General features: G+C 33.0%; 2 protein-coding genes and 1 long non-coding RNA gene across 4 annotated transcripts; all 3 read left to right on the plus strand.

Moving 5' to 3' along the window:
* The first annotated feature begins 7,684 nt into the window (after positions 1–7,684).
* On the plus strand, positions 7,685–10,356 carry LOC108328469 (protein FLOWERING LOCUS T). Its single transcript, XM_017562338.2, has 4 exons — positions 7,685–7,946; positions 8,127–8,188; positions 8,282–8,322; positions 9,952–10,356. Exons 1-4 carry the CDS (start codon positions 7,746–7,748, stop codon positions 10,173–10,175), a joined length of 528 nt encoding a protein of 175 aa, XP_017417827.1. The 5' UTR covers positions 7,685–7,745; the 3' UTR covers positions 10,176–10,356.
* A 3,448-nt stretch (positions 10,357–13,804) lies between these two features.
* On the plus strand, positions 13,805–16,411 carry LOC128195487 (uncharacterized). 2 transcript variants are annotated; one of them, XR_008247094.1, is made up of 5 exons: positions 13,805–14,023; positions 14,197–14,313; positions 14,414–14,552; positions 15,645–15,687; positions 16,118–16,411. It is a non-coding gene; the product is annotated as an uncharacterized LOC128195487 (long non-coding RNA). The 2 variants fall into 2 exon arrangements; XR_008247095.1 differs by having other exon boundaries at positions 13,806–14,015.
* Positions 16,412–20,924: 4,513 nt separating this feature from the next.
* Positions 20,925–24,066, plus strand: LOC108328445 (protein FLOWERING LOCUS T). Its single transcript, XM_017562315.2, has 4 exons — positions 20,925–21,149; positions 21,330–21,391; positions 21,485–21,525; positions 23,662–24,066. Exons 1-4 carry the CDS (start codon positions 20,949–20,951, stop codon positions 23,883–23,885), a joined length of 528 nt encoding a protein of 175 aa, XP_017417804.1. The 5' UTR covers positions 20,925–20,948; the 3' UTR covers positions 23,886–24,066.
* The last annotated feature ends 395 nt before the right edge of the window (positions 24,067–24,461 follow it).

Consider the following 24,461-nt stretch of genomic DNA (forward strand, 5'->3'; position numbering starts at 1 on the left):
TTATCTTTTAGTGTGCTAATCAAAAATATCATTTTGTGAGATACAGTGAAAGCTCGTTTAGCATTGATTTGGCAAAGTATAACAAGAATGTGTTTAGTAAGACTCTCATAGCACATTGACACATTTTGTGAGAAAATTGGTTGGTATACTTAAGCTTTCCTTCAGACATTTAGACTTTATAAGACTTTTTTACAAAACATTTAGACTTCACAGTATTATTTTTCACAAAGAAAAGACTTTGTCATATGCTCATTTCATTCATTCCTCTTTGTTAAACTTCAAAACATATGACGACGTTAGACATCCAGTCTTATAGACGATCTTGTCTTAATAATCTCTCCCTTTTCTGTGTTAACAAAAAAAGATATAAGAGATATGGTTTTTAGTCAGCGTAGAAGTAAATTTGTATTTCAAAAATCTTTCAGAAACTTTTAGCGTGATTTTCAGATATCGTTTGAATATTGTATTGGTTTATATCCATTATTATCAGAGTTTATATGCATGAGAGTTAGTTTGCAAATAATCATGGCATATATAAGTAACACATGTAAAATCAAATATTCAAACACATTAGGCATATCATAATACATTAACATGAATGTGTACAATGTTGAGCATGATGACTTCTAAGGACCTAAGGGCTCCCCCTAATTCTATGCTATCATATTTTAACTTATCATCTAGTGTACTCCCCCTGAGTACATTCTCCTAAGGATGTGATGTCTATCTCTTCTCCCCCTTGTTTGATAAACATCAAAGAGATGAAGGCGGAGAGAGAGCATCATCGCCTATTGGAGGTGGATGGAAGACTCCATAGGACAAATGAGAGAGTTGGAGGTGGATGAGCAAAGGATAAATAAAATAAGAAGTGGTCAAGGAATTAGAGGGGAGAAGAAGAGGTCTTGAAGGGAGGTTTGAAAGAAGAATATGGTAGTTATGATGAAGTTGGTGTGAGCAAGGTAAGGGAAGGTCCGATAGTGAAGAGTGGTGGTTAGATTGGAGAACCACTCATGTAAGGCAGGTAAGTTCTGAATATGCAGATAAGGAGAAGGGTTTTGTTGACATATGCATCTTGATCAAAAAGTAGGATAAGATGGTGATGTTTATCTAGAGGTTCAGGATGTGGTTTCATTTGTTTGGATGATTGAGAACTGGAAGAGTTAATGTGTATTAGAGAGATCTTTAAGAGAGGAGTTTTCAGAAAATTGAAGATGCAAGATAGAAGGGGGATCAACTCGATTTAAATAGGGAAAGGTGTTGGTCATTGTCGGTGTTCATTTGTTATATCTATTTAATGCACATTGTACATCTTAGATTTAAGAAAAAAATTGATTTTTCTTAAGAATCGAGATATTTTAGAAAAGAGGTGTTGGTGTAGTGGATAAATTTTGGAAAGCTGGCAAAGTCATAAGATTTATCTTCTCGATAAGGAAGAAAGGTTGATAACTTGATTGACACGCAAGGGGGGATAGGAGAAGTTATTGCAAAGACTTTGATTTGAGATTGTGTTGATCTATCACTTAGAGTCTTTTTGTAACCAAGACATTTTACTATAGGTATCGTTTGGTCATTGTCGGTGTTCATTCTTGTAGACAATTTGTCTTAGATGATGTTGAGTATGACGTCGTTTACACAATGAGTCTTTGACGTTTGTCTCTAGACACTATATGATTGCACTAGATACTCATTCAACATTTTTCATGCCAAGAAGGGTGATTAGATGATGAAGTCTATCTTCCACCAATGGGTTGGTGAAGATGTCAACGAACGGATCTTCTGTGTTTACGTATTGTAATCCACAGTACCCTTATTCACATGATCATGTATGATGTGATGTTTGACCGCATTATGTTTGGCACGTGAATGCAATGTAGGATATTTAGAAAAATTAATAGCAACATTATTATCATAATATATAAGGATCTTACTCTCATAGTAGTTGTAATCTTCTAATTGATTTTTGATCTAGAGTAATTATCAGCAACATTGAGCGACATATATGTATTCTTCTTCAGTTGTTGATAAAGCAATTGTGCTTTGCTTTTTTCTCAACCATGAGACAATTATGATTAGGAGTGTTAAGACAAAATCGTCTATAAGACTTATATGTGTAAAGACTTTTATGTTATGAAGTTTAATCAAACAACATTAAACGAAACAAGAATCTGAAAATTCTTAACCTGAAGAATTTGATAGGTAGAAACACAAATGCTAGAAAAAAGATTCCCACATCATCCATCAACATAGAAAAGTCTTAGGAAACCACTAAGGAAAACAACTAAGTTAAATGCTTCTAGACGCAACTCTAAACCACTTACAAGTCAAAGCGTCTAAGAATGTTATACTAAACGAGTAAGCTATATTGTACCTAATGGTATTCAATTGATATCTCAAGAAGCAAAAAAGTGTCGAGACAATGTCTTTCACCACATTCTCTAAAAGACTTAATCACAAATCCAAAGCTTATAGAAGAAGAAACATACTAAACACTGAAACTCTAAAACATAAATAACCAAAAGGCGTTTATAACAGATTAGTTAGTGTAATGAGCTAAAATCTTTACTTCGTCCAACGATGAAGTTCTTTCTCAATGAATCTTAAAGAAAAGCTTAAATGATAAACGCTACCTCAATGGTAAGAAATGTAAAAAGTAGTTTGTTGTTCTGAACATGCATTAAATGCTTAACGTTAAAAAAGAACAAAAGAGATAAGACATATTTGTTGCATGCACAATCTACTCTATTCTATGCAGATACCTACTACATGCATCCACATGCTTTGTTTGAAATATATAAGAATGGACGTTAGAGACAAAAAAGACATTCATGAAATGTTCTCTTCATAAGAAGACGTGTCTAAAAGATAATACAACCTACTTTGAACAAAGTACTGAAAAAGCAAGCTTGTTCTGACAAGTTGACTTTAACCAACGACTACTTCACACGCAAGACAAACAAGACACAAAAATCAAGGCCAAGAGCTTAGTCTAACGAATGCCTTTTTAAAAAGCCTTTAAATAGAAGAACATTCAAAGGAAGAATCAAAAGGATAACTTATAACGAAACTATTAATCCTACGAAAAGCGTTTAGAAGAGAAGCATACAAAAGCTTAAGTAAAAATAGAATATCTGAGAAGAGAAAAAAAAAAGTCAAGCAATACTCTCGAGCATCATTGTAATATTTGCTTACTATTGTACTAGTTGGATTGACAAGTACGTAGATGGGTTGAGCAACGGGGTTCAAACCCTGGCTGTTGTGTTTTTAGGTATTTTCACCTTATCTTTAGGGATTATAAAAACTAGGGTTAGAAGGGAGGCATAAACATAGAAAACCTTACAGATTTATGTTGATGGTGTGGAACTTATGTTGTTTTTCCTATCGAAATTATTTTTTGTTATTCTCATTCATACATTTTATGATTGTTGGCACTGTGATGTATGTGTGGTTCAAAAATTTATATTGAGTAATAGCCACCATGTGGATGATAGCCATGCAGAGCAGGTATGTTATAGATGGTTGATGCAAGATTATATTGGACATTTGATTTCTATTCTTGTAATTGTATATTATCTTGGGTAATATTTGTGCTTGCATGGTTCTCTATTTTCTTATTAACCTTAATGTTAATGTACGACTGACACATGGACATGAGGTAGGGTATCTCTTTTATTTCGATTCACATAATATATCTTGGTGCATGGATATGGGATAGGGTATTTCCTTTATTAGGCTTCATGAAAATTTTTTTCACGTAAACTATTTTGTTACTAAACTACATTTTTCTCCAAGTCGTTTTGTTCATTACCATGATATAGGGGTAATGCTTGGTTGTTTTGACATGATGCCTTTCTCCCAGGGTGTATATCGTGTTGTTTAAAGCCATCGTGATATGTTTGAGTACTTGCTGGGTTGTTTGTGCTTGTCGATGGGTTGTTTACTACACTATCATAATATCCACATATAGTGTCAGGGTGATTAACAAGATATTGTGATGGTTTTGGTAGTTACCAAGTTGTTGAAACGCTTTCCATGCTGATGTAGGCTTCACCAAGTAGTTTAGGAGCTTTAACATGAGGTGTTGATATATGGTCGAGTGGTTTATAATTGAACCCAAGCTATTTGTTTTATTACCATGTTGTATTGTGTATTTGTCATCATACTGAGTTAGGATTGACTATTTCCATGACATGTTTTGTGGGTGTCGGGTTATTGTATAATGCTATAGTGATGTATGAAGTATCTAGCGAGTTGATTGCCATGTTTTCCTAGGAACTACTTAGTTGCCTATATATGTTGTCGTGATGATTCCTTGCAGTGGCGGGTTGTCCTGGATGATTTAGAATATATTTTTGGGTATTGCCATGTGATTTAGAATATATTTGTGGGTAATATCATGTTCTCTTTTGTGTTTTGTTGTGCTTTCTGTACTCAGTAATTGAATTGTTGAGGTGTCCAAGTTGTTTGGGTTGCTTTGATCGAGTTGTCTGGGTTGTCTTCTTGAAACCAAGTTGGTCATGCTCTAGGCTGCCGAGCTAGGTTTTTTAGCCAAGCTGACCAAGCTTTTATGTTTGAGCTATAGTAGCCACAATAGACAATTATAGAACAACTGCCACAATCGCCATAGTAGCCACAATAGACAATTATAGAACAACTTGGTGTGTTGGCAACAAAGATCTCCCTAATACCTATAGAGTTACAAATTTCTCCTCAAGTCACAAACAGGACAACTTGCATTATATGTCAGAATTGAAGTTCTCTTTGGCACTAATATGTTATGTATATAAGTATTAAAACTTTGGTTACTATAAGTAAATTTTTACTTTTTTGAATTTTGAATATATTCTAATATGTTTCTAACATTATTCATTTTCAATGTTTAAGGTATTTACATCGTATGCGAATTGAGAGGAAGAATGATCACATATATGGATTTATTAACCCTATTGTCATTTAAGGAGTTAGGAATAAAGGTGAAAACGTGCAATAGTATCTATTACAAGCCTTTAAAATGGGAAAAAATAAGTTCACTCACTAGTAAAAAAACAAGATTTTAACTCGCGCATTTGACATCGGTTAATTTGTAACCAAAGTAAAAAATGGCGCGGTGGCATTTTTGTAGATATCACAAATGAATATGCCTCGGTTCAAAAAGAACCGATGCCTAAAACTGGTGCGGTGGCATTTTTGTAATTATCGCTCAAGGTATATGCCTCGGTTCAAAAAGAACCGATACCTAAAACTGGTGCGGTGGCATTTTTGTAATTATCGAGCAAGGTATATGCCTCGGTTCAAAAAGAGCGGCTGCCTAAAACTGGTGCGGTGGCATTTTTGTAATTATCGCGCAAAGGTATATGCCTTGGTTCAAAAAGAACCGATGCCTAAAACTGGTGCGGTAGCATTTTTGTAATTATCGCGCAAAGGTATATGCCTCGATTCAAAAAGAACCGATGCCGTATACCCTTATTGCCTTGGTTAAAAATATAACTGAGGTAATAACATGTGTTTAGGGTTAAATTTCGCAAATAGAGATAGAAGTTGCACCGCTCCTCTCTCTTCTCCCATTTTCTTTTGTTTCCCTTCCTTCCTCTTCTCTGCTCTGATGGAGGCGCGACGAAGGGATCTTCAATGGCGTGATTGAGGCGCGACGAAGACGTGGCAGGGGCGCAAGGGCGATCATTCTTGTTCTTCTTCTCTTTGTTCTGATTCGCAGCGAAGGAGGAAACTTCCTTCCGTCTCCTTTTTCTAATTTTTTTTGGGTTGTTTTATGTTTAATTGATGCTCTGTAGGAGTGGTGGAGTTTGATTCTCTGCAGGTGGTGGTGGGAGCACGTCGTTCTCGTTCTTTGTTCTTCGTAGTGAAATCTTTGATGATGGTGGTGTGAGATGGAGTGGTAGGCATTGATGGATTGTAGCCAAGGGCTAACAACTCATATGGCAAATGGTGAAAAAAAAAAAAAACCTCTACTGCCTCATGGAAAATGGTGAAAAAAAAAACCTCTATTGCCTCGGTTGGATTTGAACCGAGGCAAAATCACACACCTTTTTGCTTCGGTTCAGAACCGAGGCAAAAAGCCTACCCCTTTTTGTCTCGCCTGTATATGCCTCGGTTATGGAACCGCTGCATATAAGCGAAAATAACCGCTGTCGTTTCTCTTTAGTGTATTAGTGACTTAGTACCTTATTTGCAACGTATATTTTTATAAATTAAATTCTATTGATGTAAATCTTATTTGACACTAATATTGTTTGAATATGTAAGGGTCATTAGTAAATGCTAGTAATTCTTCCTCAACAGTCTCTTGTAATTCTCTTATGTTCATTTTTTAATAATTTATTTGTTGTCTACACATAATTTAATTTTACTAAGTTCCATCCTAGACACAAATTTTGTTGTACATTTAACTTTTACAGAGTAGTTGAAACTTATTTGAGATTGTAAGGAACAAATATCTCCTCTAGAAAGAAGTTGCAATTCATTATGCTACCTGTAAGTAGTTAATCTTTCAGACTCTTAAAATACAATTATAAAATTGATGATTTTTATGAATTTAACTTGTAGTGCTCCAATCAACTAAGGAGTTTTGAGTGCAGATATTATGTGATGAAACACATACAGAAAATCATACCTACAAACATTGTTGACTAATGAAATTTGGTAATGTCAACATTTTATAACTAACATCTTAAGTATATTTATCCGTATAAGTTGACTCAAACGATTCATTGTATAGATTTTCGGTAACATGTCTCTAATGGAGCAAGAGGTCCTAAATAGAGTTTGAGACATTGGACTTTGTTACTTTTAAATTTTTATAAAAGATGATATTAGGTATTTTTTGTGTGTAAATATTAAATCATGTATTCATTGTTTTCATTGTTTCCTAATGTTACAAGTGTTATTATATGTGTAAATAGTAGGAAGTATAGTCATTATTTTATATATTTCGACTATTCTAGGATTGAATGTGTATAAATTTATGCAGGATTATACGAGGTAGGTAGCACATACAAACCTGCTATTGAAAAAAAAAACGTGATATATCAGTTAATGTTCAAATTGGTATAGAAAGTCACTTTTTATACTAGTTGAAGCGTAAGCCAATATAGAAAGTTATGTGTTTTATACTGGTTGAGACACTAATCGGTATCAAAAATAAAACTTATTATATTGGTTAGAGCATTAACCGTTATAGAATGCAAACTTTTTATATCAGTAGGTAACGAACTAGTATAAAAAGTTTGGTCATACATAAAGCATCGATCCCATATTCAACTTTCTACAGTGGTGTCAAAACTCGTATACAAAGTCTAATACTCTACATTGGTTCTAAGACTGATATAAAAAAACCTTTTCAATTGGTATAAAAAACTTTTTTCAATAATATATCAAATTATTATATTATACTATAAAAAGCCACAACTTTAAATAATCGTCATGTTAAACATCCATTATGTATATAATTTTTTTAACTAATATAAGCTAAAACAATAGAAAAAAAAGGTACAAGCAATTTAGAAGTGTCAAATTTTTACTATTGATGATTTTGTTATATTATCCCCGGGAATAGGTTCCGAACAAACTCGTGTGCTTTATATACATAAAACCAAAAAGATTATTTCCTATGCTACATATGTAAGAATATCTCATTCCTTGTCCTTCACTCTATAAATAGCTACCATTGTGGGTGTAGTAAATGTGTGTGAGCCAAAGGCATATCTGTGTTTAGCAGTGAGTTACAGTTAGCCATGCCTAGTACTAGTAGGAATCCTCTTGTGGTTGGGCGTGTTATAGGGGAAGTAATAGACCCCTTTGAAAGTTCCATTCCTTTTAGGGTCTCCTATGGCAATAGAGAGGTCAACAATGGTTGTGAGCTTAAACCTTCCCAAGTTGTAAACCAACCCAGAGTGACTGTTGGTGGAGATGATCTCAGGAACTTCTATACTCTGGTAATTCATTGCATTACTTTCTTCTTATAGGATTTGGATACACACAACCTAAAAGTGTTTGCCAAAACTTCTTCATTAAAAACACCAAACCCTTTTTCATAATAAAGGTTTTCAGAAACACTTCCAGATATTTATTTCGTCACTTCTAACTTCAAATCTGTTCATTTTCTTCTGTTAAAGGTGTTGGTAGATCCTGATGCTCCCAGCCCTAGTAACCCTAATTCCAGGGAGTACCTTCATTGGTGAGTAAATAAGACATACTCATTATTTTCTAGCATGACATTAGTAGCATATCATTGTGATAACATTCTTTTTTTTCAATGGATTTTGAGCAGGTTGGTGACTGATATTCCAGCAACTACCGGCGCTAGTTTTGGTGTGTAGTTAACTTGAAAAAATAAATAAATAAAACCTCTAATAATAATTAGTCAATTGTAAAAAGAAGAAAAAAAAATATGGTTAAAAATGCACGAATTTTATTTTACTAACTCATCAAATGTATAGTTTAATGTGAATTTAACCCACTTATACGTATTCGTAAAATATTCATATGTAGAACAGTAATGTGCTTAATTTGATAAATTTATGGATTCCAGAGGTTTAACTTTTGAATTACGTGGGATTTTCCAAAATTAATTATAATTCCTTGAAAATTAAATTGATATACGAATTAGGATTGTCTTTCTTAGTCTAACTTATTATCTCTAAACAAAAAATATAAGCTGTCAGTATAAATATTATGAATGCATTAATATTACTATATTAATAGTTTATTGATAATTCATATTAATTCTCTGTGCTAATGGAATTGTCAGTTAGCATGATTTATCATGCTTTTAGACTTTGTGTCTTAGTCTAAGATTATAATAAAGTCGACTGACCCAATGTCATAGTAGTAGAATATAACTTTTTTTAACTCATCTGGTATGCTGAGTTTTAAATTACCATAACTGGAATAAACACTAAATTAGCATCAAAATATTTGCTAAATGTTAACTTAATGTATAATTACTTTTTATCAGCGTACTTAAGAATACATGAATGGTCTGGATTTTCTAGATTCTTTTCAGCCCTTTATTTTGTTTCTTTTGAACTTTTTCTGTGTTGAAGCACTTAATACTTTTTTAATATATATATATATATATATATATATATATATATATATATATATATATATATATAAAACTAAAGCTTTAGTTTAGAAGATAGAGAAACAGTGCAAGCAAAAACATATATAAAACTAATAGAGCTTAATTTTATATATCGTACACGTGAAAATATAAATTAACTTTCTAAGCATTATAAATATTTATTTTCGTACCTGCATGTAAAATTAGTTACTTATGTGATGTCCTTAAAATCTAGTTCATGCTAGTTTTTATCGTAGTTTTAATTTATTTATTTGTTATGTTTTTAATTATAAAAAATAATCCAACAATTCTAGAATTCATATAAGTGACGTTATCAATAATTATTTCATTTCAGCAAGAGTATAAAAATAAAAATAGTTTAAGAATATTTTGTGATTTCATTGTTTTATGTTTCTTGCAGCTACATCACTGTGTTTGTTGATATAAAATTTTAACAAAAATAGTTATAAGGTGAATATATAAAAGCCAATAAACTCAACAATCGGAATCTGCTGTGGAATTGCGATCTTGTAGTTTGTCGACAAGTATGCATTACAATAATTCGATTTTGGGAACTATGTATCACATCATGCAGAACATTGTTTCGTTTAGAATTTAAAAGTATTGGAATCGTTTATGTGGACCATGTTTCTTTATATACTTGAAGTACAAATATTGTGTGTGATGCACAACATCATCTCGTGGAAGAAATTGAAATTGATTCCACGAGGCATCAAATTCTAAATCGTGTATGATGAGACAAATGACACCAGCCATCAAAAGGATAAAAAGGCAATTTCATGGGAAAGAACTGGTATAAGTGTATGGTTCAATTATAACATGCTAACTGGGTTTTTTGCATGATTTGCACGTAGGTAACGAGGTTGTAAGTTATGAAAGTCCACGACCAACTATGGGGATTCATCGTTTCGTGTTTGTGTTGTTCCGTCAACAGTATCGACAGAGAGTGTATGCTCCTGGATGGCGCCAGAATTTCAACACCAGAGAATTTGCTGAACTTTACAACCTTGGATTGCCAGCTGCTGCAGTGTTCTTCAACTGTCAGAGGGAAACTGGTTCTGGTGGTAGGACATTTTGAAAGCTTCCTTGTACCAAAAGTGCATGTTTGGTCAATATGAAACACCTAAATAAAGAAACCTACGCAATATATATGTAACAACAATAGTATCACACATTAGGTCATACGATTATGTAACCAAAGCACTATATATGTACCACTTTATGTTTTAATATATTTATATACAAATAAATTTGGACTACTTCATCAAATATAATGAATAATGTACCAAGAATAACAACAATAAGGCAGATGGAATAAGAGTCATAGAGGTCTCTGAACTAGAACCATTTAGTGCTTCTTAATTTCTTTCTATTTATACACAGTTTTTTTAGAGGAACAAGAACATTCTTCAATCTGAAAGCATTCTATTTAACGCATATTTAACGGTAAAGTATTGTTGATGTAAAGTGTTATTATAAATTTTGTAAGCTTAAAGGCTCTCCATGGAAGTGGAGAGCCAAACCCATCTTGTTGGGGTTAGTTGTAGCCTTTCAATCTTGTGTAATTGTTGAATGATTTGAATATATATATGTCTTTTTTATCAATTGTTGGTATTGTTGTTTCAATCTTAAAGCTTGCATGTAATGTGGACGTTCATGACTTGATTTTGGGGTTTCATGGGTTATGGGGACGTAAGATGGAACCCAGAACTGAAACAGGAGTCCTTGTGGTTCATTGATTCTAGGGATGGAAGATGATTCACATGTTGTCTTAGATCCTAGTTCTTAATGCAGGTTTTGCTTGTTAATTAGTCAAGGGATTGATAGTTAATAGGTAAAAGTTAGGCTCTTTCACCTAAGGGATTAGGGTTAGAGTAATTTTGTGGATTGACTTTAGTTAATTGATGGAAAGGAGATGAAATTGTGTTTGCACAAGAGTGAATTGGTGAAACCTAACCTTAACAATGTCTTTTCATATCATTTCTATTCTATTCATTTCTAAGTGTCTTCAACACCAAAGTCCAACTATTGTAAATATTCTATGTTAAATTTCTTGCACACCAACTGTTTGATAAAATACCAAAAAGAGTTTCTTGTGTTATTTTGTGCACTTTGATGTATAAGTGATTTATGAATTGAAGAATTATCATGTGTTGCACAAGTCCCTTGGGAGAGAACGAAATTTATCACTTGCTACGTTGCGACCGGTGCACTTGTCGTTTGTTTTGCAGTCAACAGGTGTAGAGGATAGGGCATTTGGTCTTCAAGAGTTCTAGTCACGGTTTAAAAGTTTGGTGCAACATAATGTTCTTTACATGCCATTTGAAGCTATTTTGATAGATGGTTTCATGTAAGACTAGAGTAGACGTTTAGCTACATGGCTTGAAACAACTAGTGGACTAGTTGAGTGTGTTCCAAAGTGCTTGGAATTGAAGATGTGGGTGCATGTAAATGAGTGAGAAGGTAACAAGTGAGAGAGAACAGTTAGAGGTTACATAAATTGGTGTGAGAAATTGCATGGAAGGATTAACTTATATTTCGTGGTGGGGTTCATGCTTTAAATGAGAGAAGGAGTAAGGTAAAGTGATTATTGGTGGGACCACCTTGGTAGATGCCATTTATTGTTATGTAGAGAGACATGTGAAATGGGGTTTTGATAAAAGTGGGTGAACCACGTGGGATCCATTTAGATGTATATAATATAGTAGTATTTGATGGAGGATATGGGACCCACTCGAATAGTTATATAAAATTATTTGTTTGGATATTGGTGTGCTTAGAAAGTAAGAAGGTGTTCTTAGTATTGGTATATGTTGACTATTTTATGTGGTTTTGGCTGACTAGTCATCATTTTGATGATTGCTTTATTATTGTTTTGAGAATGTCTAACACATACATATTTGTCGCTTGATTGTGTGAGTGTGGTATTTTTTATTTCTTTTGGAATTGGGTTTACTTTGTAGTTTTCAGTGAAGCTCTTGAAAGAGTGGTGAGATTAACATTGGTACTTGTCTAGTGAAGCTGTCTGAACATAAAGTGGTAAGGGGTGTATACTTGCCTAGTGAAGCTCTAGAAGAGTGGTAGGGAGTGTATACTTGCCCGGTGAAGCTCTAGGAGAGTGGTGGGGAGTGTATATTTGCTCGCTGAAGCTTTAAAAGAGTGATGGGAGTAATGTACTTGTTGGTGAAACCTTCAAGAGAGTGGTGGAAAATATCATTGTGTAATGGTGTGGTAAAGTGTACCAGCCCGGTGAAGCTCTTTAAGAGAGTAGTGAGAGGTGACACTTGACCTTTTGGGTGCATGCAAGTAATCTGGTAGTGATTCAATATATATAGTGAATGGTGTCAGGAAAATTGGATATGAGTTTATGATTGAGTGAGTGAGTTTAGGTGTGTCTTGGTTACTTTGATGAAATAGTTGTAGGGTTATATGTTGGTGACTTTGATTGTTGATATTAGTGGTTGTTAATGATTACTTTTGAGGTGATGTATGTGATGTTATGTAAAGATATGTGTAAGTGTATAAAGATATGTATTGTTCCGAAGTCTTATTCTAAGTAGATGTTTAATACATATGTATGTTTATATGATTTGTTTTTGTTAGCTCACCCTTGCATGTTGTGGTTGTGGTTTCCACCTGTGATGATCGTACTTGTACGAAAGTAGATGTTGTTACAGATGTAGCTAAAGCAAAGTTGAGTGGTGAGATACGTGGGAGAGCTATGGGGTTTTAATTTTAATGTTAATAACTTTGTAATGATATTCTATGAATGCTTTATAGTTACATTGAATTTGTGAAGTTTTCTAAATTCATTTATAATAAATAAAAATTTTTATTTAATTTGTATTTCCATAATGGTATGAGAGATAAATTTTCAAAAGTTTTGCAAACCAGTGGCATCCCAAAATTTAGGGTGACATACCTCACATCACATATCCATGCTCCAATATCAAACAAGAGTCCAATTTGACCCAAACATACCAAACAGTTCTATTCCCTGCTCAATATCATGTTTTTCAGCCCTTGAAGCTTATCCCTCCTCCATTCTTATTCAAAACACACTTTTCTTGCAAAACTACACTAGGATAATCAATTATCATCTGATGATAATCAATTATTCTAGATAAGTTTAAACAACAATTTTCGAGATATACAATGTACGAATCGATAATCAATTATCACCCTAAATAATTGATTATTCCAATGACGAAACTAAAAAACAACGTGCAAATAATCGATTATCACTTATGATAATCGATTATTACCAAACCCAAACTTCTTTTGGAAAAATATCAAGTATTCAAACACAAAAGCATCATCCCCAAGATATTGTGATGGTTTTGGTAGTTACCAAGTTGTTGAAACGCTTTCCATGCTGTACAAGAAAAATAGCCATTATCGACCGATATTTATATACGGATTTTAACCCGTATGTAACATAAGTATTATATAGAATCCTGAAAAATGAGTTATATACGGATTTTATCTACCGATATATCCGTATATAAAATATGTATATAATATTGATGCGTTTGGACGGGAATTTTACCCAAAGATAATGTCCGTATGAAAGAAATTAAAATCTGTATATAAATCCAAAAATTATTACCTACCCAAATTAGATACGGATATTTATAATTAGTTATTAAAAAAATATAAAATAAAAGTAAAACTTTATTTTCGTTTTCTCCCTCCTCAAAATTCTACCTTTCTTCCAAATTCTCAAAAGCATGAAACCCTCGTAGGGTTTCTTCTCCTTCTTCACGCAAACAACAACAACAGCCTCCTTTTCGCACCTTCCCAAGTTAACTACGGTGCCACCTCCATTACTGTTAGGTCCCTCATCATTGTCGCACCTCTCCCGGCTGGCCAAGGTCATCGTCGGCAACATCGCTCACTGCCGTAGTCTCTAACCTAGGTTTTCATGTATCTAACCCTTATTTCTTCCTTTCTCGTCCGTTCCCATCATCTAGGTTTAATTTATCTAACACTTCTTTATTCCCATTGTTCCCTAAATCCCTAAATCCATAAGTTCTCCATTCAAACTCTCTTATCTGCTCATTCCCTAAATCCCTAAACAACTTTGGTGAGTTTCGCAGGTGGGATGCTGGCGATGCTCAACGAGCCCCATCTCTCGCTTAAGCTTCATGCGCACTCCAACCTCAACAAATTGGTCGACACCTTCTGGCCGAGATCTCCACTAGTCGGCCTAAGATGTGAGCATTCTCCTTTTTTCCTTCAATCTCTGCTTTTTTGCGAATTTGGATTTGGGTTTTGCGTGTGCTTTTTGTTGACACTAGAGCTTCTCTACTTAAGAGTGGAGACAATTTGTGTGCAGTTGTGATTTGCTTCCAGCACCAACCTCCTCGCAACTTGGTGGCCCCTTGGTCTAGAGTGCACTAGAGCTTCTCTGCTTAAGATTTGAAGGAGTTGTAGAGTTTCCTTGAGAACTTGGGTAATTGAGTTCCTTCAATTTTCTTCTTTTTGAGGATTAAGATTCATTTGTAATTGTAGGTGTAGTATGCTTGAGAGAAAACTTTGACTGTAACATATGCCATCTAGTCGACATTTAATTTAGTTCTTGGATGTTTAGAATCACTACCACTGTCCCTGCATCATTCTTGTTACATTTCTGCATAATCAGTATGTATGGTTATGTGATGCATTTCAACAATCTTGTTCTTTTTAATTGGACTATTACATGGTTCAGATTAACTTTTATGTAAAATAGATTATTTTTGAATTAATTATAATAGGCTTCTAGAAATCTCTCATTTATTTTAAGTTTATAATAAACATATATTTTTAAAATTATAAAGTATACTTTAGATTTAAGATAAAAATTTTAAATTATGATACATGGTTCTTTTAATAGTTGACAACTTAAAAAGACTACTAAAATTTACTTTAGAAATTAATATGCAGAGATGTATGAGTGTAAAGTGAAAAATATAATTAAAAAATGTAATTTAGAATGGTTGAAAGAATCCTGTTAACTAGTTGCAGCGTGGAATGTACTTCTAAATCAATGAGAACAAGCATATTCTCATCATCTAATTAAAATAGAAATTTAAAACTATATGTTTTCATTTACGATATTTAGGTTGCTTATATGAGGAAGTTGTCAAGTGGTAATAATTCTTGGTTCTGTTTTTTGGTTATGTAATTTTTTTTTAAGTTACATTACTTGACGTATATAATTTAAAATTGGAACTGCAGGTGGTGTTATGATTATGTCATTGGCATAATTTATATTAAGTTTGTATTGGCAGAGAGGAAAAGAAAAAAGAGATTGAATCATTTTGTTGGTTTGGTTTGAGAGTTAATGTGGAGTGTAATTTGGCAAAGAGGAAAAGAAAAAAGAGATTGGGTCAAAATTGGGTGATTACTAGTATAAAAGTAAGGGTGATTACTCTCTACTTTTGAAATTTGTTTGCTTCTTTATTAGGCCCATCACCTTAATTTGATGTGAAAAGTAGTTATTGTCCATTGACATGCTATATCAACTTGAGTGTTTTTTATTTAGCTTTGTATTGTTGGTTTGCAGGATCTTGTGGAACTGTGTATATCATGCTTTGTAGTATGGATTGGTATGTTCTTTCCTCTTCCTGTAATTTCTCTTTTAAATTTCATCTTCCTTAACATGTTTAAGTTTTTTGTATACATTACACTATTGGTTATGTTGCAATTCAAATTACTATCATTTAAAGTCCTTTTTTAAAGTGTTCAATTGAAATTTACTTTGTGCATCATCAGACAAAAATATATTCATGTTTCTTTAGGGTGTTACGGTTAAGGTTTTCTCAAAGCAAGAATATTCAGATGATGTACCTATTATAGAAAGATAATGCCTACTCAAGTTCTTTGGCTTGATTCTTCACAGCATTAGCAACCTCTATGGCTTATTGCTTTAATGGCTCATTTAGATGGACCAAAAATGTTATATTGTCATGCAACATTGTATTTGCATTTTATTAGAACTAACTATAATTATGCCTTTTCTTATCCCTTTGTTTTCAGATTGCCATCAAACTTGAAAAAGGTCTTCCACCTAATAATTATATGTGCAACATTTGTAGAGCTATCAGCAATTGCTTTGGAGTTTCTTTCCAAGTCAGGACTTGATTTTGTTTTAGGTGTAAATTATAGTTTAAGTTAATATTCAACTCTATATTATACAAGGACCTGTTTGTTTTAGATTTAAATTATTGTAAAAGTTAAATTTGAGTGTTATGAGATATTAATATTAAGTAGTTGTATTTATTTCTTTGAACTCTCTTTATAGAGTATTCAAATAAAATTTTCATGTTTTAATTATTTGATTTTCAACACAATTATATATTATAAATTCTTAACATTTATAATCTGGTAGTAATTATTTAAAATTTTATGAGAAGTTTTAATGTGTAAATTATATACGGATTTATCCATATATAATTTAGCTACGCCTCTTTTATATACGGATTTTTGTCCGTATATAATTCGTATGTAAAATCATTTTATATACGGATTTTGACGGTATGTAATAGTGATTTTTCTTGTAGTGGTAGGCTCCACCAGTTAGTTTAGGAGCTTTAACATGAGGTGTCGATATATGGTCGAGTGGTTTATAATTGAACTGAAGCTATTTATTTTATTACCATGTTGTGTTGGGCTGTGTCTTTGTCATCATACTGAGTTAGGATTGACTATTGCCATGACATGTTTTGTGGGTTGTTGTGCTTTCTGTACTTAGTAATTGAATTGTTGAGGTGTCCAAGTTGTTTGGGTTACTTTGATCGAATTTTCTGGGCTGTCTTCTTGAAACTAAGTTGGTCATGCTATGGGTTGCCGAGCTAAGTTGTTTGGCCAAACTGACCAAGCTTTTATGTCTGAGCTATTTGGGACCTCTATTTCGAGGTTCCAGAACTCATTTTTGGGCAGTCTATAAGCCGATATGGGGTTTTTGACACTGATCAAGCAGCTAATGATGTTGGTCGATCTATTTGAGTTGCTTGAGTTGATCAAGGTATATATTTATAATGATATACTTTTGTCACAACATATGGATATCCTATTTAGAACAAAAAAAAAGTGAATCTAAAGTTTATCAATACAACTTTATACTTGTTCTCCACTACAACTTTGTATATCAATTTAAAGTTTGAGAAAACATAAGGGATCTTCTAATTCAATCATCATCATCATCCTCCTTGAAGTACCTGAAAAATACTAAAAGGGAGGAGGAAGGTTAAATAGTGTTAGTGGGAAAACTTTTTCGCAACCCTCCTTATATACTTCGTCGAGCACATGATTTTTCAACTAGTTGTTAAACGCTCGACTTTATAATTGATATTAATCAATGAATTCTTTTTTTCGTGCTATATAGGATATTCACTACAGTGTTTGTAAGAGTTTTCCATTTAATGAACAATCATTTAGTATGGAAAGTTCTTATATTTAAAACTAAAAGGCACTTGTGGGTTTAGTATTTAAGAGAAGGGTTTAAACATAATTAAACAATAAATGCACAAATATTTTTATATTGGTTCACTCCAACTGAGCTACATCTAGTCTCCTCTATCCATAGAGGGTTCCACTATAATCTTCAACAAGATTACAACTAAGTATTCTCACCAATCCTAGTATCCTTAGGCACTCCTAGTATCCTCGATACACTGCCTAGTTGAGTTTCACCCACTATTGGTTGTGCAGTATTCTTCACCACTCTTGGTATCCCTAGTCAACAAATAACTTTCCGTTACCCTAGACTAGTTGAGTATTCACACCACTCCTAGTATCCCTAGTCAACAAATAAATTTTCGTTACCCTAGACTAGTTGAGTATTCACACCACTCATAATATTAGATAATTATGCTATCCTAGATTTCCTTAACTCGTGTAACAAGTGTAAAAATCTTTGTAATTTATTAGTTTTGCCACCGTGTCACTTTCTATACCTGTTCTCAGTGGAATCGATATAGAAAAGCTTGTAATTATTATAATACTACCATTGCTTCACTTTCTATACCTGGCTTATTTCAACTGATATAAAATTTCGGCATAAAAAGTGTATTTTGCACTAGTGATTTTACAAATATTATTTTGTTAACTTAGGTACAATGCATACATTGGGGTCAACCATACACCATGAAACCATTATAACTAATATGATGGAGTGATGATTTTAAATGATTGAGATGCTACTGCTTGAGTCTATGTGCATAATCAATAGGTTGAGACAGTAGGGCATGCTCCTAAACATTTTATCCTTTAGCTAGTTAGATTATCAAAACCAATTGTAAAGGAGGTAATTGTTTTAATTCCGCACTTTTTTTTTATTGGGGTATACTAATCTTATATACGTTTTCAAATATGTATTCCAGGTTGGAACACAAGGGGAGAAAGATGTCAATAAATCACTACCACAACTGCCACAATCGCCATAGTAGTCAGAATAGACAATTATAGAACAACTTGGTGTGTTGGCAACGAAGATCTTCCTGACACCTAAAGAGTTACAAATGCCTCCTCAAGTCACAACACTAGTAAAAAATGTGGTTTTTAATTCGCTATATAGGCTTCGGTTATGTGAAAACCGAAGCCTAAAAAGTTATATACATCGGTTAATCTAAGAGCTGAGGTAGAATAATGATATGGCACCGGTTAATTCAAGGCACGAGACATATACCACTACCCAGTTCAGAAAAAAGGCCCTATTGCCTCAGGTGACTAGGCAACCGATGCCTATACCTCTCCACTTTATTCAGACTTAACCTAATACGCGCTACTCCTTCCTTTGCTCTCCTATTTTTCCTCTGTGTGGTTCTCCTTCCTCCTGCTCTCCGCGTGCCAGTGCTCGGCCCATTGGTGCCCCGCCGCGCCGCTGTTGCCTGTGGTGCTTCCTCCAACGACTCCACTCTTTCGCCGTTGCTGCCTCCGTCGTTGCTGCTTCCGCACTGCTGCCTCCGCCGGAAATAGAAAAGGGCCAAGCCGCTCCAGATCCAGATCCGCCGCTCTAGATCCAAATCTTCAGATCGGCGAGATCCACTGGTCCAGATCCAGATCTGCCGCTCCAGATCCACCGCTCTAGATCGGTGAGCCCTCCGTCGTCTCCGCCGCGGCGCTTGTCGTCAAACTCCTCACCGCGAGTCGCTGCTACCCTCTCACCCCTTCGAATGTCGTCGTCGCCCTAGACAGTAGCGTTTGCAGCTGCTCTGACGGTTCTCTGGTTTGGATCAGTGTTCTATACTCCTTCTTGGTCATTGGTGGGAGATGTGTCTTCATTTCTGCTTCTGAGTTTCTTCTCATTAGTTTTAGTTGTTTCTTGTCAAACTCTGTTCAATCAATGGTTAAACATTATTGTAATATTGTGTCTTGTTTCTTGTTTGATTCCTGTATGGTTTTCTTTTGATTGTTTTAGATTCTTTAGCTGGGAAATCTTAGTTCTGTTTGGCATGATGAATTGAGTCCTAAATCTGAACAAATAAAAAAAAAACACGTTACTGCCTCGGTTATCTAAGAACCGAAGCATATTTCTAACTCGTTTTATTTCGGTCCGTAACCAAGTCATAAAGTTTGGCCTTTTTACCTTGTTCACATATGCCGCGGTCGTAAAAACGATGCCTATAACTAAATCTAACCGGTGCCTTTTCTCTTTATCCTAATAGTGCAAATAGGACAACTTGCATTATATGTTAGAATGATGTTTTTGAAGTTTTCTTTGGCACTAATATGTTATGTATATAAGTATTAAAACTTTGGTTACTATAAGTAAACTTTTACTTTTTTGAAGTTTGAATATATTCTAATACGTTGCTAAAATTATTCATTTTCAATGTTTAAGGTATTTACATCGTATGAGCATTGAGAGGAAGAATGATCACATATATGGATTTATTAACCCTATTGTCATTTAAGGAGTTAGGAATAAAGGTGAAAACGTGCAATATAATAGTTTTGTGTAAATATTAGATCATGTATTCATTGTTTCCTAATGTTATGAAGTGTTATTAGATGTGTAAATAGTAGGAAGTATAGTCATTATTTTATATATTTGGATTATTCTAGGACTGAATGTGTATAAGTTTTATGCAGGTAGGTAGCATATATAAACCTGCTATTAAAAAAACGTGATATAGCGATTAATGTTCAAATTGATACAGAAAGTCACTTTTTATATCAGTTGAAGCGTAAGCCAGTATAACAAGTTACGCGTTTTGTACTGGTTGAGACACTAACCAGTATAAAAAATGGAACTTATTATACTGGTTAGAGAATTAACCGTTATAAAATGTCAAACTTTTTATATCAATTAGGTAACGAACTCGTATAAAAAGTTTGGCCATACAAAAAGCATCGATCCCATAGTGAACTTTCTACACTAATGTGAGAACCACTATACAAAGTCTAATACTCTCTACATCTCTCCCTTCTACATTGGTTCTAGGACTGATATAAAAAAACCTTTTCAACTGGTATAAGAAACTTTTTATGCAATAATATATCAAACTATTATTTTATACTATAAAAAGCCACAACTTTAAATAATCGTCATGTTAAACCTCCAGTACGTATACAATTTTTTTTACTAATATAAGTTAAAACAATAGAAAACAAAGATACGAGCAATTTAGAACTGTTAAATTTTTACTATTGATGATTTTATTATATTATCCCCGGGAATAGGTTCTGAACAAAGTCGTGTGCTTTATATACATAAAAACCAAAAAGATTATTTCCTATGCTAGATATGTAAGAATATCTCATTCCTTGTCCTTCACTCTATAAATAGCTACCATTGTGGGTGTAGTAAATGTGTGTGAGCCAAAGGCATATCTTTGTTTAGCAGTGCAGTGAGTTACAATTAGCCATGCCTAGTACTAGTAGGAATCCTCTTGTGGTTGGGCGTGTTATAGGGGAAGTTATAGACCCCTTTGAATGTTCCATTCCTTTTAGGGTCTCCTATGGCAATAGAGAGGTCAACAATGGTTGTGAGCTTAAACCTTCCCAAGTTGTAAACCAACCCAGAGTGACTGTTGGTGGAGATGATCTCAGGAACTTCTATACTCTGGTAATTCATTGCATTACTTTCTTCTTATAGGATTTGGATACACACAACCTAAAAGTGTTTGCCAAAACTTCTTCATTAAAAACACCAAACCCTTTTTCATAATAAAGGTTTTCAGAAACACTTCCAGATATTTATTTCGTCACTTCTAACTTCAAATCTGTTCATTTTCTTCTGTTAAAGGTGTTGGTAGATCCTGATGCTCCCAGCCCTAGTAACCCTAATTCCAGGGAGTACCTTCATTGGTGAGTAAATAAGACATACTCATTATTTTCTAGCATGACATTAGTAGCATATCATTGTGATAACATTCTTTTTTTTCAATGGATTTTGAGCAGGTTGGTGACTGATATTCCAGCAACTACCGGCGCTAGTTTTGGTGTGTAGTTAACTTGAAAAAATAAATAAATAAAACCTCTAATAATAATTAGTCAATTGTAAAAAGAAGAAAAAAAAAATATGGTTAAAAATGCACGAATTCTATTTTATTAACTCATCAAATGTATAGTTTAATGTGAATTTAACCCACTTATACGTATTCGTAAAATATTCATATGCAGAACAGTAATGTGCTTAATTTGATAAATTTATGGATTCCAGAGGTTTAAGTTTTGAATTACGTGGGAATTTCCAAAAGGAATTATAATTCCTTGAAAATTAAATTGATATATGAATTAGGATTGTCTTTCTTAGTCTAACTTATTATCTCTAAACAAAAATATAAGCTGTCAGTATAAATATTATGAATGCATTAATATTACTATATTAATAGTTTATTGATAATTCATATTAATTCTCTGTGCTAATGGAATTGTCAGTTAGCATGATTTATCATGCTTTTAGACTTTGTGTCTTAGTCTAAGATTAAAATAAAGTCGACTGACCCAATGCCATAGTAGTAGAATATAACTTTTTTTATACTGAAAGGAGTTTTTTCATTTTAACTCATCTGGTATGCTGAGTTTTAAATTACCATAACTGGAATAAACACTAAATTGCCATAGTAATGTGCTTAATTTGATAAATTTATGGATTCCAGAGGTTTAAGTTTTGAATTACGTGGGAATTTCCAAAAGTAATTATAATTCCTTGAAAATTAAATTGATATATGAATTAGGATTGTCTTTCTTAGTCTAACTTATTATCTCTAAACAAAAAATATAAGCTGTCCGTATAAATATTATGAATGCATTAATATTACTATATTAATAGTTTATTGATAATTCATATTAATTCTCTGTGCTAATGGAATTGTCAGTTAGCATGATTTATCATGCTTTTAGACTTTGTGTCTTAGTCTAAGATTATAATAAAGTCGACTGACCCAATGCCATAGTTGTAGAATATAACTTTTTTTATACTGAAAGGAGTTTTTTTCATTTTAACTCATCTGGTATGCTGAGTTTTAAATTACCATAACTGGAATAAACACTAAATTAGCATCAAAATATTTGCTAAATGTTAACTTAATGTATAATTACCTTTTATCAGCGTACTTAAGAATACATGAATGTCTGGATTGTCTAGATTCTTTTCAGCCCTTTATTTTGTTTCTTTTGAACTTTTTCTGTGTTGAAGCACTTAATACTTTTTTAATATATATATATATATATATATATATATATATATATATATATATATATATATATATATATATATATATATATATATATAACTAAAGCTTTAGTTTAGAAGATAGAGAAACAGTGCAAGCAAAAACATATATAAAATTAATAGAGCTTAATTTTATATATCGTACACGTGAAAATATAAATTAACTTTCTAAGCATTATAAATATTTATTTTCGTACCTGCATGTAAAATTAGTTACGTATGTGATGTCCTTAAAATCTAGTTCATGCTAGTTTTTATCGTAGTTTTAATTTATTTATTTGTTATGTTTTTAATTATAAAAAATAATCCAACAATTCTAGAATTCATATAAGTGACGTTATCAATAATTATTTCATTTCAGCAAGAGTATAAAAATAAACATAGTTTGAGAATATTTTGTGATTTCATTGTTTTATGTTATCACTGTGTTTTTTGATATAAAATTTTAACAAAAATAGTTATAAGGTGAATATATAAAAGCCAATAAACTCAACAATCTGAATCTGCTGTGGAATTGCGATCTTGTAGTTTGTCGCCAAGTATGCATTACTATAATTCGATTTTGGGAACTATGTATCACATCATGCAGAACATTGTTTCGTTTAGAATTTAAAGGGCCCGTGTGAAGGAAAGAAAATGGAGTATAAAAGTATTGGAATCGTATATGTGGACCATGTTTCTTTATATACTTGAAGAACAAATATTGTGTGTGATGCACAACATCATCTCGTGGAAGATATTGAAATAGATTCCACGAGGCATCAAATTCTAAATCGTGTATGATGAGACAAATGACACCAGCCACCAAAAGGATAAAGGCAATTTCATGGGAAAGAACTGGTATAAGTGTATGGTTCAATTATAACATGCTAACTGGGTTTTTTGCATGATTTGCACGTAGGTAACGAGGTTGTAAGTTATGAAAGTCCACGACCAACTATGGGGATTCATCGTTTCGTGTTTGTGTTGTTCCGTCAACAGTATCGACAGAGAGTGTATGCTCCTGAATGGCGCCAGAATTTCAACACCAGAGAATTTGCTGAACTTTACAACCTTGGATTGCCAGCTGCTGCAGTCTTCTTCAACTGTCAGAGGGAAGCTGGTTCTGGTGGTAGGACATTTTGAAAGCTTCCTTGTACCAAAAGTGCATGTTTGGTCAATATGAAACACCTAAATAAAGAAACCTACGCAATATATATGTAACAACAATAGTATCACACATTAGGCCAAACGATTATGTAACCAAAGCACTATATATGTACCACTTTATGTTTTAATATATTTATATACAAATAAAATTGGACTACTTCATCAAATATAATGAATAATGCACCAAGAATAACAACAATAAGGCAGATGGAATAAGAGTCATAGAGGTCTCTGAACTAGAACCATTTAGTGCTTCTTAATTTCTTTCTATTTATACACAGTTTTTTTAGAGGAACAAGAACATTCTTCAATCTGAAAGCATTCTATTTAACGCATATTTAACGGTAAAGTATTGTTGATGTAAAGTGTTATTATATATTGAATAGGAGATTATAATTTAAAAAAGGAGAATGATATTTTAAGATAAAATTTTTACACATACATGTCTGATGTAGCATTTTCAAATTTAATTTTATTAATTTTTTAAGGTGTTGTCCTAAATAGTTTTTGTCCAAGGTGGAATTAAAAATTCACCTAAATTTGAATGGCGCG

The sequence above is a fragment of the Vigna angularis genome, chromosome 2 (genome assembly GCF_016808095.1).
Source record: "Vigna angularis cultivar LongXiaoDou No.4 chromosome 2, ASM1680809v1, whole genome shotgun sequence".
Classification (NCBI taxonomy): Eukaryota; Viridiplantae; Streptophyta; class Magnoliopsida; order Fabales; family Fabaceae; genus Vigna; species Vigna angularis.